The 15,846-nt window shown below is 40.4% G+C and overlaps 1 protein-coding gene across 1 annotated transcript in view; it reads right to left on the bottom strand.

Moving 5' to 3' along the window:
- The window catches only part of Hhla1 (HHLA1 neighbor of OC90), a 30,463-nt gene extending 15,135 nt beyond the window's left edge, over positions 1 to 15,328 (bottom strand). Inside the window, exons 1-10 of the mRNA XM_050144947.1 lie at positions 15,250 to 15,328; positions 14,184 to 14,243; positions 11,877 to 11,933; positions 11,099 to 11,158; positions 10,272 to 10,352; positions 5,373 to 5,456; positions 5,196 to 5,279; positions 1,744 to 1,827; positions 1,007 to 1,063; positions 820 to 906 (exon numbers count right to left, since the gene is read on the bottom strand). Coding sequence (XP_050000904.1) covers positions 820 to 906; positions 1,007 to 1,063; positions 1,744 to 1,827; positions 5,196 to 5,279; positions 5,373 to 5,456; positions 10,272 to 10,352; positions 11,099 to 11,158; positions 11,877 to 11,933; positions 14,184 to 14,243; positions 15,250 to 15,328 — 733 coding nt within the window. The remainder of the gene's footprint in view (positions 1 to 819; positions 907 to 1,006; positions 1,064 to 1,743; positions 1,828 to 5,195; positions 5,280 to 5,372; positions 5,457 to 10,271; positions 10,353 to 11,098; positions 11,159 to 11,876; positions 11,934 to 14,183; positions 14,244 to 15,249) is intronic.
- Positions 15,329 to 15,846: the final 518 nt, after the last annotated feature.

The following is a 15,846-nucleotide window of genomic DNA, read 5'->3' as shown; positions in this document are numbered from 1 at the left end:
GAGATGACAGAATGAACAAATTTGCACAGAATGGTGTTAAAATATTTGATTTCAAATTGAACATAGCAAAGAATCATGGAGAAATAACGAATATATGAAGAAATGTGTTCTCTCTAATCACTCTGGAACCTCTACTGCTGACTGTTGGGTTCTTTCAGGTAAGGGATATAATCCAATTCATATCTGAGCACCATTGCTTTTGTGGCTATTATGGGTGGATAATTTAAAGGAACACAAGAGTGTGACAAAGCACACTTGGTCATAGGTTGTTCTGGTAGATGATGAGGACTTGGCACAGACACACGCGTCAGGTGGTCTTAGAGGTGGAGCCAGATTCCAGGCACTAAGTGTGGGGAAGAAAGAGATAACAGTGGTTCCAAAACGGCTCCTGGTGTTACAGGAGACAGATAGGTAGTTGTTGAAAGTGATGGATGGGAAGGGCCTGGGAATTACAGGGATCAATGACTCTAGAATAAAGATCAAATTTCCAGTAGCTTCAAGAGCATAGGAAACAATGTGTAATGCAATAGGGTGAAGAGAGGATTGGGGGAGTAAAGAGGCAGGTATTCCTCATTGGGGAGAAAGGAGACAGCAGCTACTCAGCCCCAGGTGTTTGCTCTCAGTGAGAGGAAGATCCATGGAGGCCAATATTTTCCCCTCAAATACCCCAGAAATCCATTTTTAAATCAAAGAGAAAAATCCTCTGATTTTAGCATCATCTAATTGAATAAAATTCCTGAAGGCAACATTGCTTCACTAGTGGATCTGAGTAATGTGGGGTGTGGGGGTGTTCTGGTCTCTATAATAGTTTATACTTACCCAAAGCTTTGGAAACACCACTGGTAAATGTGTAGTTGATAACAGGGGATTTCTCCACCATCTCCCAGAAGTCAGAGAGAGCTCTTCCTGAAAAAGAGTTACACCATGGAGAAGGACACTTGGGTTTGACTCCTGGAGTGTGAAGCTCAATGCTCAGCCAGAGAGTTTCCGGGTCACTGCTGCTCACCTGACTTCCCCGCCATCACACAGATGAAGACACAGTCGGATGCATTGGTTTGACTCACTGTAAGACAAACAGGCACACAACCAGGTTACAGTTTCTAGGGCCAGCTCTAAGGCTACAATGCTGTTTCTGTCTGCCTGGTCCTCCACTCAGCATGTCATGCTTTCTGTCTCATTGAATCCTCATCACCATCCTCTATGGAAGATGTAAGCACATGTCTGTAGGCCTTTAACAGAGCATCCCCAGGGACAAGTGGGTTTAGGAATTCAGAAGTGGTATGTTGTTGAATGTCTCATCGAATGTCTGTACCATGCTGACAGAAGATCGCCCCCTCCTCCCGCCAGGAGCAGCAACCAGGGAAGCTGCAGCCATCACACTCATCTAAGCCATTATTCACTCGACAAAATGTTTGACCCTGTGCATTTTGAAGAAAATAGTTACCTTCCCTGAATTTATCTTTTTGTCTTTAAAGGGGGAGGGGAAGTTACAGCCACTGCTAGAGTCCACTGATACCCTCCTATGTTGATTGTCGTATTTGTCCTTCAATTTTAAGAGCTCTAGGAAGAACCCTGTTTGAATGATGGATTCATCGAAGACTGGTGTTAGAAACCAAACCACACCTAAAGGTTCCTGCATCCCGACCCATAATAGGGTCTGGGATGCAGAAACCTATCAGGCTTGGCTATATTCCTTGAGGACTGCCAGAGTGCAAACCTGCCGGGAACCTGCAAGATACACACCCGAGAGGATGGAGGTTGACTTAAAAATCTCAGTGAGGTAGCTAGTAGAATTCCCAAGGATGTCCACCAGCAAAGCTGTGAAATCTGCAAGACAAATTCGAGAAGCTCCCTGGATTCGGATGCAAAGACACAAGGGGAAAGAGATTGCATTTGGATTTTTCTTTTTATTCAGAGTAGACTTCGCAAGTCACATGTATGCTACGGTACACTGCTGTATGTACATGACCCCTCCAATAAATAAATGTAAATGTATATTTAAACATATTTTAAAGTTATTGAAAAAGGAAGACTCACAAGCTGAGTGATAAAATGCAAAGTTAGAATCACGATTTTCATTGCTCAGAAACAGGGATCTGGATCCAGATGCTAAGGGATGGGTCCTGGTTCTGCCAAAGACTTAACAAAAAATGGTGGTACCTGCTCTGAGTCTTATGCTATATTACAGATCTTGGATTTGAGTTGAGATTTGTCTTCAGCCAAAAGTCCTTTGCTCCCAAGATTCCCACCACCACTCATACAACTCAGACAACTCAGGGTCTTCTGCCTACTTCCTCTTTGAAACTATGTTTACAGCTCTTTCACTGGGCTTGAAAGAAATTCAATTATTGTTTCTTTGAAGATATTCTTTGTTCTTACAGAAATTTAATTTACCAATTTGCTATCAATGCTTAGAGAGGAATCATGTCTAAGTCCCTTTATATGTAAATAGAAGTACAGGAACAATTTTTACGTCTACCCAATTAAGACTGTCTTTTAATATTTAGTGTGAATAAGGCTATGGTACAAACATTTCTCTGAGCATTGTTGAAAAGAATACAGATGCCTGAAAGATTTCTCGAAGTTTTAGCAAATTGAATCACAACAAGATTTATTTCCCTGTCAGTCAACAATTCCATTTCAAGGGCTCTATCCTAGAGAGATAATTGGGTTAGTGCTTCAAGCGATTCTGCACAGGTGCTCATCACAGCCCTATTTATAGTAGTAAAGTCTGTCAGGATTAGGAGACAGGTAAATAAGCCATCACCCTGTGATGTGGGATTCCCCTTTATATGCTATGAATATGCTTTATTACCATTGGTTATTAAGAAGTTGTTTCAGTCAATGGTTTGTAGAGTTAAGTCAGGCAGGAAATGTCAACAGAGATATAGAGAGAAACTGGTGGAGTTGAAGAGATATATGTACGGAGATATATTTCAGATGGACAGGCATTTTTCAAACCTTTCAAAGACTAACAGACTGTGACATTTAAATGTTTAGGAACTTAGTCTTTTCTCAACAATGAGATACATCTGCTCATGGCAGCACCAATTTACTTCAAGAGGATGTTGTGCATCAAAGAGTCTCCTTATAGAGATTGTTGGTCATTTGGGCAAGAAACTGCTCTTGCCTGGACTGCTTGAGGGTATGCTGTATGAGCTGGACATGCAGAACCCACAGAAAAAGGACTAGTAAATTTGCCTAAAGGTGGGACAGTTCTTCAGGGTTCCTGCTTCATGAAAAAGTTTGCCAGACATTCTGCAGGACACAGAAGAAAGTGACTGACAAACTGCCACTAGAGGCAAAACAGTCTTTCAAATTTCCTGCTTCATGGAAAAGTTTGCCTGATACTACGGGCCTGTAGGCTGAGGATGGATGCCCCAATGTCAGAGAAGAACTTTTGGTGACTGTCCAAACAGTGAGATATCTCTGTTTATTCTAGAGTTTTGGAAATCGCTTACAATGCACTTTCTGTTTACTTAGGTAATATATCTTTCTGGGGTCTTTGATGGAGTTGAAGAGAGTTATAGTTCTAGTTTTCCTTAGTTATGATAAAAAATAAAGTAGATATAAATATTGTAACTGTAATTCTTGCTTGATACCTGTTTTGTTATATGTAATTTTACTAGGTTAAAGTTAAAACCTTCCTTTTTATTTAGACAGAAAAGGAAAATGATGTGAAATTCCCTTTTGTATTCCACAAATATGTTTTATTACCAGTGGCTATTAAAGAAGCTGTTTTAGACAATGGTTTAGTAGAGTAAAGTCAGGCAGGAAGTCTGAACAGAGATATAGAGTTGAAGTAATTGGAGTCGATGTCATATAGCTGCCAAAGGAAACAGATGCCCTGGAACCTTACCAGTAAACCATGAGCCTCGTGGTAAAATATAAAAGAATAGAAATGGGTTAATTTAAAATGTAAGAGTTAGTTAGAAATATGCATAAGCTATTGGCCAAACAGAGTTGTAATTAATATTGTTTCTGTGTTATTATTCAGGTCTGGACAGCTGGGAAATAAACAAGCAGTCTCTGCCTACAGGCCTGTCTTTTAGTGAACAATGTGTATACATTTGAAGGACTGGGAATATTTCTATATATACTGCAGTTGACTGGATTTTAAGACATATTGTAAAATAATCCTTACCAACTGTACATCTGATGGAGGATCAGAGCATTGATACACCCTCAAAGAAACCCTAAATAAGATTGCATTATCAAACCCCTCCTCTCAAGACTCGGGAATCTATTTTGATAAATATTGTGAGAGCCAGAGGTGGTAGATCATGCCAAGAACAATGCTTTTCTGAACAAAGCAGGGCTGATACACGAACTCTCGGAGACTGTGACGTGACCTGCACAGAGTCACACTAGATGAGGACCACCCACTGAGAAGGGGAAGTGAACACAAAGTCCCATCTCTAGGAAAGAAGCTGTTCATAATTGATTCCGTCTGGGAAAGGGAAAAGCAGTTTTCTCCAATCAAGTGTCATTAGTTATATCAACCACATTCCAGGGTACACCCCATGCCCAGAAATAATTGTCCAAAAACAAACAGCAGCAGCAGCAACAACAACAAAAATGAATTCTTTGTCTGTTTGTTTTTATGTGTTTTCTATTTTGGAGGGTTTTTTGTAGTTTGTTGGTTTGATTTTCTTTTTCTTTCTTTCTTTCTTTTTTTTTTTTTTTTGAGATAGAGAGAGGATGATGTTGGAAGGATAGGAAGATGAGGAGTTATGTGTTGGCTCACCCCAACATCCACCCATCTGTGACCTCCTGGAACATAGCAGTAGGAAGGAGGTATCAGTTCTTCCAACCCAGGACTGTAAGGGCAACAAAAGGCTGTCCAAGATGAGTTCCAGTGAGGACTCAGTATCAATTGTGTGGCACAGACCAGAGACCTCAGACCTGACAAATGCTTCTTTGTAATGAACGCCTGCATGTAAAAAATCTATGCATAAAGGGGTTTACTGCATGACACTGTACCACACTGCAGCTTCCATGGCAAGTTTCTCCCCTTTTGCCTACCGCTCTTCCTCTCTTAAATTTTATTTTGTTTTGTTTTGGGGCTGGGGAGGGGCATGGGTGAGATCTGGATATGAAAAACACAAAGAATAAATAAAAAGTTAAAAAATATACTCCTAAAATGGCACAATCAAAATTGGAAAAGCTACAAGGGTATGGCATGTTTTACCTACCTGATAAGTCATTGGTTCTATTGTTCAAACAGTAGCAGTACCTGGTAGGGAATTTGGCTGGGTCAACCGTCTTTGGGTTAGAAACTGTGAAAAGAAAATATTTCCTCAGTACCAAGACACTTTGACTGGCCCTGAGCCCCCCACCCACATCACCGCAGGAGAACCGTTATCACTTACTGTTGTAGATGGCCACAGAAACCTTGTGAAAAGCAAATGAGCTATAAGAAGTGATGCTAAGCACAGAGAAGAACTGCTTGCTGTCTGTTGAAGAGGGAGAGAAAGAAGCTCAAATGCTTGCTGATATAGCCTTAAATAAATCGATACTAGTAATGCCTGTGATCTCAGCTCTGGGAGGCTGAGGGAGGAGGAGTCTGTGTTTGTGACAGTCAGAGCTATATAGTAAGACTTTGTCATGGAAAGCAAACAGAAGAGTATGTGTGAGGGACAGTAAATATGAGCAAGGTATAGGATGTATTTATATGAAAAGGTCATAAACAGACATCTAGACCAGTACCCAAACAAGAGTACACGCAACTATGGTGACATGATATGTCTTAGTTAGGATTTCTTTTGCTGTTAACAAACAGCATGACCAAAATCAACTTGGAAAGAGTTTATTTCATCTTACAGGTGGTAAGATGTAGTCCGTCATCCTGGGAAGTCAGAGCAAGAAATCAGGGCAATAGCCTGGGGGAAGAAACAGAAGCTGACCAGAAGAGGGCACCAGATCTCATTACAGATGACTATGAGCCACCACATGGTTGCTGGGAATTGAACTCAGGACCTTTGGAAGAACAAACAGCTAGTGCTCTTGGCCACTGAGCTATCTCTCCAGTCCCCACAGAATTATTTTAAGATTTATTTATTATGTATACAGTGTGCACACCAGAAGAGGGTGCCAGATCTCATTACAGATGGTTGTGAGCCACCATGTGGTTGCTGGGAATTGAACTCAGGACCTCTGGAAGAGCAGCCAGTGCTCTTAACCTCTGAGCCATCTCTCCAGCCCCCTTCCCCCCAGAAATTTTAAAAGAAATTACTTGACGTTTCTTTTCAGGAATAAAAAGATTTATATTTAAAAATAAAAAGAAACAGAAGCAGAGGCCATGGAGGAGTACTGCTTACTGGCTTTCTCACTCATAGCTTTCTGGGTCTGCTTTTGTATAGCACACAGGGTCACTAAACCAGAGTTGGCACCACCTACAAGGAACTAGACTCACCCACATAAATCATCAATCAAGAATACTGGAGGCATTATCTCATCTGAGGTTTGCTCTTCCAAAATGACCCTTGCTTGCATCAAGTTGAAATAAAATTAGCTACTATATGATATTTGGCAAAGATACTAAAACCATACATCAGAGAAAAGATAGTATTCTCAGCAAGTGGTGCTGAAAACCAAGATGTCCACATGCAAAAGAATAAAATTAGACCCTTATCTGTCATCTGTATAAAAATTAACTCCAAGTGGAGTAAAGATCTCAATTTGAAACCTAAAACATTAAAATTGTTAGAAGAAAATATAGCCAGTGCTCTACAAGATACAGATGTAGAAAAGGCATTTCTGAATAGGACTCGATTTGTGCAGTAATTAAAGACACAACTGACAACTGGTACATCATAAAACTACAAAGCTCTAGACAGCTAAGGAAACAATCAATCAAGTGAAGAAAAAACATGCAGATGGGAAAATCTTTGTTAGCTGTGTATATTACCAAGAACTGATATTGAGAATATATGAAATTTTTTTAAAAAATCAAAGAATTAAGAAAGTAAATAACTCAATTAGACGATGGACTGTGGATCTGAATAGAGAGTTCCAATAGAAAAAATAAAAATGTCCAGTAAATAACTCAAAAGTGTTCATCATCTTTAGCATTTATGAAAGTGTAACTGAAACAACTTTGAGATTTCATTTCATTACAGTCAGAATGTCTAAGATCAACAAAACAATTCTCAACAAATATAAGCCATTTTCTTACTGGAGGGAAAAGAGAAAATTGTAAATGAACTTTCTAAGGAGGACTATGTGTTGAATGAAACCTAGAACCAATGGATACATCTGCAACAAAACTCCTGTGTCTAAGGCCCAGGGAACATTGCAGGGGAGGAGGCAAAAAGATTGTAAGAGCAGGAGACCAGGAAGTCTGCAGTGAGAATGCTTCTTCTAGATTTGACAGGAAAACTATACCTACAATAGCAACAATACGGCTACCTCAACAGGACCAGAACAATTACAATATTAATAGACATGCTAAGAAGGAAAGGGGAAACCTCATGGGCTCTACTCCTACACAAAGAACTATAGGAACTAATGACTCCTGAGAGAGGAAGAATTAGCCTAAGGGATGAAGCTCCTAACTGGTTATCCAATACAAAGTCATCTCTAAAATCATGCACACACACGTTACAACACATTGACTCAGCAGGTTGTCTATTATTTAGGTGTCTATGTATCTATCTATCTGTAATGTAAGAATCAAAGAAAAAAAAGATATTCACTTGGAGAGAGAGTGAGAGAAAGGCATGAATTGGAGGGAGAAAAGGAAAGGAGGAAGTAATATAATTATATTTTGGTTAAAATGTTTGAATAAAATGTCATAAACATTATTTTATGTAATATCTAAAAATCATTAACAAAAACAAGAAAAACAAAAACAAACATAAAAGAAAATGAGAAAAAAAAGTGAAGAAGAAGCTGGGCCTGGTGGCACATGCCATTCATTAGTTAGCTGTAGCACTTGAGAGGCAGAGGCTGGTAGATCTATGTGAGTTCGAGGCCAGCCTGGTCTACAAAGTAAGTTCCAGGACAGCGAGGGCTACTACACAGAAAAACTTTGTATTGAAAAATCAAAAAAGAAAAGGAAAGAAAAAAAGTGAAGAAGAAAAAAAACAGTACTCTGTAAGAAAATAGAATAAAAATACAGCAAATCAATGATAAAAATAAATACCAATATACTATTTTTTTAGACGAAACCAGACTGTATTTTTTAGAACACAAGCAGATAATGTCAAAAGTGCAAGGGTTTTAATGCAGGAAGCACAGCACACAGACACCGTTTTGGAGGGTACTTTTTTTGAAGCTTGTGCCATATTTTATGTGAGAGATTATGCAGACTCAGCAGAAAGTGGCATGACATCCAATAAAGAAAAACTGAGTATGAACAAAAACAATAACCAGCAGGGCACAGTATCCCCAAAAGTACAAAAGCAGTATGCATAACTTGGTGGTAACTAACAGTTCTCTAATTAGATACAAGGCCTGCCCAACAAGAAGGAAATCACACCTGGTACTGGAAACCAAGGTAATTACACAGGGCTAGGACTGTTACGGATCTAGAAAAAGAACCTAGAAACCACCACTTTACTGAGCTAGTATAGCAAACTATATTATAAACATTTATCCTTATACCCACAGGTAAGTATAGGTCTTACTCCTCATCAAAGAAATGTCTTCTTGTAACAGACAGAAATCATTACAGAAAACCACAACTAATCAAAATGTAGAGAACAAGTGACTACGTGGTTCTCAACCCCAACTGATAAATATGGATAAATACAGAACGCAGACTCAGGGATTGTAGGGGAAGAAGTGGTGGAAAGATTCTAAGAGGCAGAAAAGTAGGAGGTTTGCTGTGAGAGTTCTCTCCTAGAACTGTCAAAGAAACTATACCCATGAAGTCTTATCAACGTGGCTTTCTAAACAAGATGTGAACAAGGAATAGCCCCAATAAACATGATAACATGAATTAGGAATCTACAGGCAAACAAGGAATGCTGGCAGTAGGAGAAATAGTCTTCCTCAGGGAAGAGTCCTCAAACTGGTTTTCTAATACCAAATGGCAAACCCTGAAATCACATACATATAAGTAACATAATATGGACTGAGCAGTGAGTGGTATTTACATATTTAGGGAATATATACATATATATCTAATAGCAATTAAAGAAAGAGAGGATGCCAATCTGAGAAAGGATAGTAGGATCTGCATTGGAAGGATTGGAGGGAGGAAAAGGATGGGGGAATAATGTAATATAATTATGTTTTAATTTTGAAAAGTAAATAAAAAAGATAAACCACACAAAACCTACTATAACAGTAGCTGCCATTGAACTATCTGGTTTTCCTGAAAACTCCAGCAAACTCTGAATATCTTGGGTGTAGTAATTTCTCCAAGTTGTTGCAACAGATTTTCATATACTTAGAACTATGAAAATAAGAGCTACTGATAACCTCATGGTTGTAGAGGCCTGGGAATATGGTATCCAAAATTCTGAATTGTTTTAATAAGTGCCCCCCAAGTTACTTTTACTTGTATATAATGTGCAGACCTAGGTAATGCTATTCACATAGCCTTCAATGTTGAACTGGCATTCTCTAGTCTTTCATTCTGCCCAGTATTCATTGCCTATGTATTCTCTTTATTGCTTAAGAATTCTGTTTATAGCATTCTTTTTTTTCTCCCTCCACTAGAATATAGATGCCCAGGGCAAGGGCTTTTATTTGGTTTGTTTCTTGCCTTACCTTCAAAATGTAGGATAGAGACTATCTGTGGTAGGTGGTTCAAAAACATTTGCCAAGTAATAGTAAATCAGAATATAAAAGATTCTTTCAATTCTTGTTAAAAATAAATTCATGGATTACCAATCAGTAAATACCTTCTTTCTGCAAGTTATTTTACTAGAAGCTAAAAAAAAATATTAAGGAGGCTAATTAGGGCAATAATATAAACCTCAGAACTCCTTTTGTCTTAAAACAATATATATCAAGGTGTATAACTTAATAAATGTTCTTTTTTTAGGAAAGCCTGTGACTGCAAATGACAGCCCTGCACATCTATTATGTTGGCTCTGCAGTTTGATTTCAGAATGCCCTCAGACCTCCTGCTTTATGTTGATGTGTTCCTTGTCACATGGGTCCATCGTGTCATCAAATGGGACAAGATGCTCTCTATTTTGAACACTGAGACACTGAGATACAGTAGGAGGATGTGTCCTGCCAGATCACAGGCAGACTAGAAAACAAACCAATAAAAGAGAAGCTCTGGTCCAGATGGTACTGAAATGAGCGGTTACCTTTTAAAGCTCTACTGAGCATCCCATTCACGAGCTCTGTCAGGTTGAACGCAGACAGATCAACTGACCTTGCTGGGAGTTCTGGAAGAGAATCAAAAACATCTCTGGTGGGATTTTTCTCAGCTGCAGAAACAGTTTCTCATTTCCAAAACTGGATCAGAACTTCTTTAGGCACATGCTGAACACAGACCAAGTGCCAGACACAAGGGGCTCAGAGGTAAGCAGCAACTCATGCCAGGAGCTCAGTAGGTGACAGTCAGTGACATCAACTGTGACTCACATAGCACTTGTTTCCAGTGACTGTTTTATCTCTGCGTTTGGAGAGACCAGGAATTGACAGACTACCTCTCATCCATAGTGGGAGGCCCAAGGCCATCCTGAGAGTTCTCAGCACCTCTGATTTTGGAAATTGTGTTCTGGTTCATACATGGACTCAAGCCTGGTAGGGTACTGGCATCTAATAAAATATTAGTAAATTTTCCACAATTTCAATGTATGGGTTTCATCCTCAGAAATGCATATTTCATAGAACCCAGACATTAGTACGGAACAATTAAGTCCCCCAGGAATTGGTGTATACAGCTAATATGGGAAAGGCTGCCAGTTAAAATATTTCCCACCTCCCAGGTGTTACTTGAGTACCTAGAAACATTAGTTGAGGAGGCTGGTCTTCTTTATAGTACTAAAAACGTTGTTTCCAATGTTTACCTCATGCTGAGATGGTATTACCCCCTGCTGCGTTGATTGGGAGTTCTTTTACAGAAGTGGGAAAAAAATGCTTAGCAGTCTAGATTCCCATAGCCTGGCAAGGTCAGCAGAAGACTTACCAGTAGCTGCAAGAACCTGTACCCCCTTTACCAGCTTCTCTTCTCCTTTGAAGGCAGACTCTGGAAAAGGAAAACCTTTTGTGACACAATGGAAGTCTCTGTTCCCAGCCCCAGGGGTATAAAGAAGGCTTGGTTGATTCTCAGGCTCAACAGAACAAGGACATTGAGAGACCCTGAGAAAGGAAGAGCCTAGGTCTTCCTTCACTTACCGGTAATTCAGTTTCAGTCCTAGTCTGCTGACTGGCTGTGGTCTAGAGAACCATACACTCATAAATACTCACAATGCCGAGTGTCTAATCTACCTAGCTCGTTAACTGAATCGGGAAACTGGGCTTCGGAAAAGAGAGAAACTGGCCTGACATTGCACAACTAAGCTGTGGGGCGGAGGGCTGAGAACTCACTTCCTAGAACTGCAGTGCAATGGAGTTCCACAAACATCAGGCCAGCTGTCTATGAATTTCTGGCTTCATGAAGCTTCTTGACTGTGACTTTGGAAGGAGGAGACTTATGAACAATGACAGTAAGTGTTATGAACACCTCTACTAGGGCACTAACCAGGCCAGAGGGGGAGGGAAAGGCCTCTTTGAGGCAGTGACTGACCCGGAGGACTAGTCACTTTGAACTAGAGGATGGATAATCACACTACACATGTTGCTATCACTGTTGCAGAGATGACTCTTCATGTAAATTACATATGTATGCAGAAGAATGAAGGTATAGAATCTGAAAACATGCCCGCCATTCCTGAGTTGGTCGCCACTAGGGCTGGCCTCTGTACCTGCTGTGTAAAGGAAGGATCCATGTTTCTCCTTCCTGAGACCCAAGTTTCCAGACTCTGAAACAGAAGCTTCCATTAGTGACACAGTGCCCGAGGGCACCTTCTCACACAGTATGTAACATCCTTAAAGGTCATCTTGTCCATCACACCTTTGAAGGATGGAGAGACAAAGACCCTGAGAATTTAAAGTGATGGAACCAAGTTCCATAGCAGACAGAATTCAACGTAAAACCAAAACACAGGCAGATGAGATCTTTGTTAGGACAACTTTGGGATGATTTTCATCTTGATTCAGATTTCATTATAGTAAAAAGATATAATATGAGATCAATTCCTTTACGGTATTTTAAAAGTTTATTCTGTGACAATTTCATACATGTGTGTATGTCCTGGTCATACTCGTACTTCTATCTCTCTAATCCTCCTCCTCCTCCTTCCTCTTGTGCTGGTCGCCAAGTCTTTCACATCTTTTTATTTTGTTTTGTGTTCCCTTTGGCTTAATCAGGGCCAGACAGTACATCACAGAACATGGTCAACTTCCACTGGCTACATCATCAAAGAGAAGGACTTCCTATCTTCCAGCAGGACTCGACTGCCATTAGTTATAAAATGATTCATGTGAGATAGTTATTGATAAACATGCTGCAGATTAACCCAATTAACTCATTTAGTCCTTTCATTAATGCCCAAACCAAGAGCAGGCTCATGCTTCTGAAAAGTCTCTTGAACACCAAGCTCAGGCACAGGGATTTAAAAGATAAATACATAATTGGTTTCATCAGTGTTCAAGGGAAGGATTGTATTAGTGAGGCATTTGGGGGCAGCCTGCTTTCTTTGCAAAGCTCAGCATTCTTTTCCAGGCACTACATAATGTGGGAACTATGGTCCAGGTCATGGACAATCCAAGAAAGGTTGCCAAGGCAAAGGCTCTAGGTCTAGAAGGTTAAGTGACCAGGCAGGCAGAAAGGTAAGTTAGGATGTGATGGTATTACCTAAGTCATTGCAGCTATCCTGGTCAGGCCCCATGAGCCCCTCTCCCAGCTATAACTGAATGTTTATTGGCTTAGTCCGGTGTGAGCCCAATGAAGGCAAAAGCAACGGATGTTAGTTCATGAGTGCACAGACACATCATACCCATAAAACAGCATTTCATGGCCATCCTCATTGCCCAGCTCTGACTTTCTTTCTGCCTGATCTTCTACAATGCTCCCAAAGCCTCCTCTATACAAATTTTTGCTTGAGAAAAATCTCTGACCAAACATCATCTACCTCCCTCCTTCCCTCCCTCCTTTCCTACCTTCCTTCTTTCCTTCCTTCCCTATCTTCCTCCCTCTTTCTTTCTTTTTGATATTGTGCTTGTTGATAATTTAATATAACATTTTATTAATTCTTTGAGGATTTCATACATGCATATAATGTATATTCACACCCACACCCCCTTCTCCTAACTCCCACTCCTCTGTTAGGTAGCAGTCTCCTCCTAGATTAAAGCATTCTGTCCTGCAGACAGATTCATTAAGACAGAAAATAAAGAATTCAGAACAGCATTAGGAATTCCCTTTAACTGTCCAGATTCACTAGGTTCTTTCAACTCCAGGACAATATAACAGTAAAGACTACTGAGAGACATTTTCAGACAAGCTCACCTCACTGGCAGAAGCAGAGACCAGCTGAATTGCCTGGAAGAAGACAACACCTATTATGTTATCACCTTTTACTACTTCTGATTTCCTTTGATGTTGGAATTAATCTTAATTAAAAGGGAGAAAATTAGAGGCTCAAGCAGAATGAGTATTTGTAAGAATTCATCACGTTCATACACAATATATTGGTACAGCTGGTGGCTTTGGAGAAAGAGAAGAGGTTTCTTGAGGAAGCATTTTAACTGCGTGTACATTTTGTACCATTTGCCTTCTGAAGCATTGGATCACTCTCCCTAAAAGTAAAATTCAGAAAATAAAGAGAAACTTCCATTCTCTGTAAAAGCCCAAACAAATATTAAAGAAGTTATCTTGCTTATCTTTTACAGTAGGAACGGGTGTGCATCTCTGGCTGCTCTGTGGGGTGGTTTACAAGGCACGTTTCATAGGTAGTCCAGTTTCATAGCAGGAAAACCAGGCAAAGTAGAGGTGAGTGAGCTATTTCAAAGGTGATGATGGCCAACAACAATACTTCCATTATAACCTCTTATCCTCTGACGGAATACCACTGTGTGTGCATTTAGTAAGATCCCCAGATGAAAAGACCCAGAGAGCTCCGGGAATCTGCTGGAGGTGAGTGAACTGGGAGGCACAACTCCCCATTTACCTGTTGTAGGTAGGAGAGCCATTCCCTTATCTTTCTTGCCTTCTCCTTTGAGACCAGATGCTAAAATTAAAAAGTTAAAAAAAAAAGGTTTCACCAGAGAAGTGACAATGTAGACACAACATCACATAGGACTTAGTCTGAGTAAAATATTTCTCCATATGAGAGAACTGCCCTCTAGAACTGTGATATGATTTATTCAAAATCTCCCTTGTGTTTTGTTCATTTAATCGTTAGTCATCGCATATTTACCAAAGATAAATACAATTGAGACTGTTACTCAGCATCAGAATGTGTTAGCTGCTGTGTCTGTTGGAGAGAAGGGAACTCAACAGTAAAAAGGGTAATAATTATAAATGTGAATGCAGATGACAGGGAGCCCGATCACATCTCAGTCACATGGAAGTGCTCCCTGGGAGGCCATGGTGAACTGAAACCTGAGGCTGAACAGTATCTGGGTAGGACCTAAGTGGCTGAGGGCTGTTCCACATACAGAGTATAACATGTGCCCCATTCTATATTATCCGTGAGTGTTTCTCTATAGAGCTGGCTAAAGGTCAAGGTGTTGGAGCCTAAAGAAAGAAGGAGGTGGGCATTTATGGGAGTCGGTGAAGACGAAGTGAGCAAGGTCATATGGAGAACACAAAGGACGTGGAATGGTATCCAAGCAGAGTAAGTTATCACTGACTTTGTGGGGAATAAGGGTGGGAATCGTGGAGGAATACAATCAAGTGATGTAATCATATATATATATATATATATATATATATATATATATCACATGGGCTGGCAAGTAGAGAATGGAACAAAAGGAGAATTAATGAACTAATTCAGAATATTTCCTTGGTGGGAGAGCAAACAAAGGATGGTGATGTGAATGGGGGTATTAAAGGAGTGGAGCCTTCTATGACATGTGAGCACATGATTGTGTATTTTGATGTTTTGATCGAAGTGTTTTGATCAAAGTGCTTAAGATTCTGCATTAAAATATTGCTGCCGGGTTTCTTCAAGCACAATAATACCCTCCTATAACACACAACAAACAGACACTCGGAAGTGAACGGCCCACCTGTATTCCAGAGAGAGAGGATACAGGCGAGGCTCATGCATAGCCTCACTGGAGGGCGATGCAGCAGGAAGCTCGGCATGCTGGGAAGCTCTGTCCACCTATAGCAAAACACCAAGCACTTAGAGGAAGCCAGGCTTGCTTGTGAGCACTCTGGTGTGGAGTCTGCTCTGTGAACAGTGCTGGGGAAGTCACTAGCACACCATCTTGTCAGGAATCACGTCAGTTTGTGCGGAGATAACAAATGGACACCACAGTTTCTTGGGCTTAAATTTGAAACAAGGCTCTTTTTTAAACTTAATCTCCATGTTTGATTATGGAGAGGGAGCTCTGGCCCACAAAGTTACTAAAGAACCGCAATTAGTGGACTCTCTACCATCGTGTACCTTTCTACCTAGTCACCTGCTAGCTGTGGACTGCTTAGCTGTGGTCGTAGTGGGAGGGGATAGCTGGTGGGTTAGGTACCACCATTTGTGTGCTTGGGTGGAAGGGATAGGCGTGTTGATAGTTAGAGTCTGTGTCTGAATCGTGCCTCTCTGTGACTGAAGGGCATGTGGTAGTACGGGTAACGTTTGCAGGTACATTCAAAGGGGCATTCAC

The sequence above is a fragment of the Alexandromys fortis genome, unplaced genomic scaffold, assembly GCF_014885135.2.
Source record: "Alexandromys fortis isolate MF-2015 unplaced genomic scaffold, M_Fortis_MF-2015_v1.1 scaffold_2_1_26212458, whole genome shotgun sequence".
Classification (NCBI taxonomy): Eukaryota; Metazoa; Chordata; class Mammalia; order Rodentia; family Cricetidae; genus Alexandromys; species Alexandromys fortis.
Note: the sequence above shows the minus strand (reverse complement) of the source record. Positions and strands in the feature narration are given on the sequence as shown.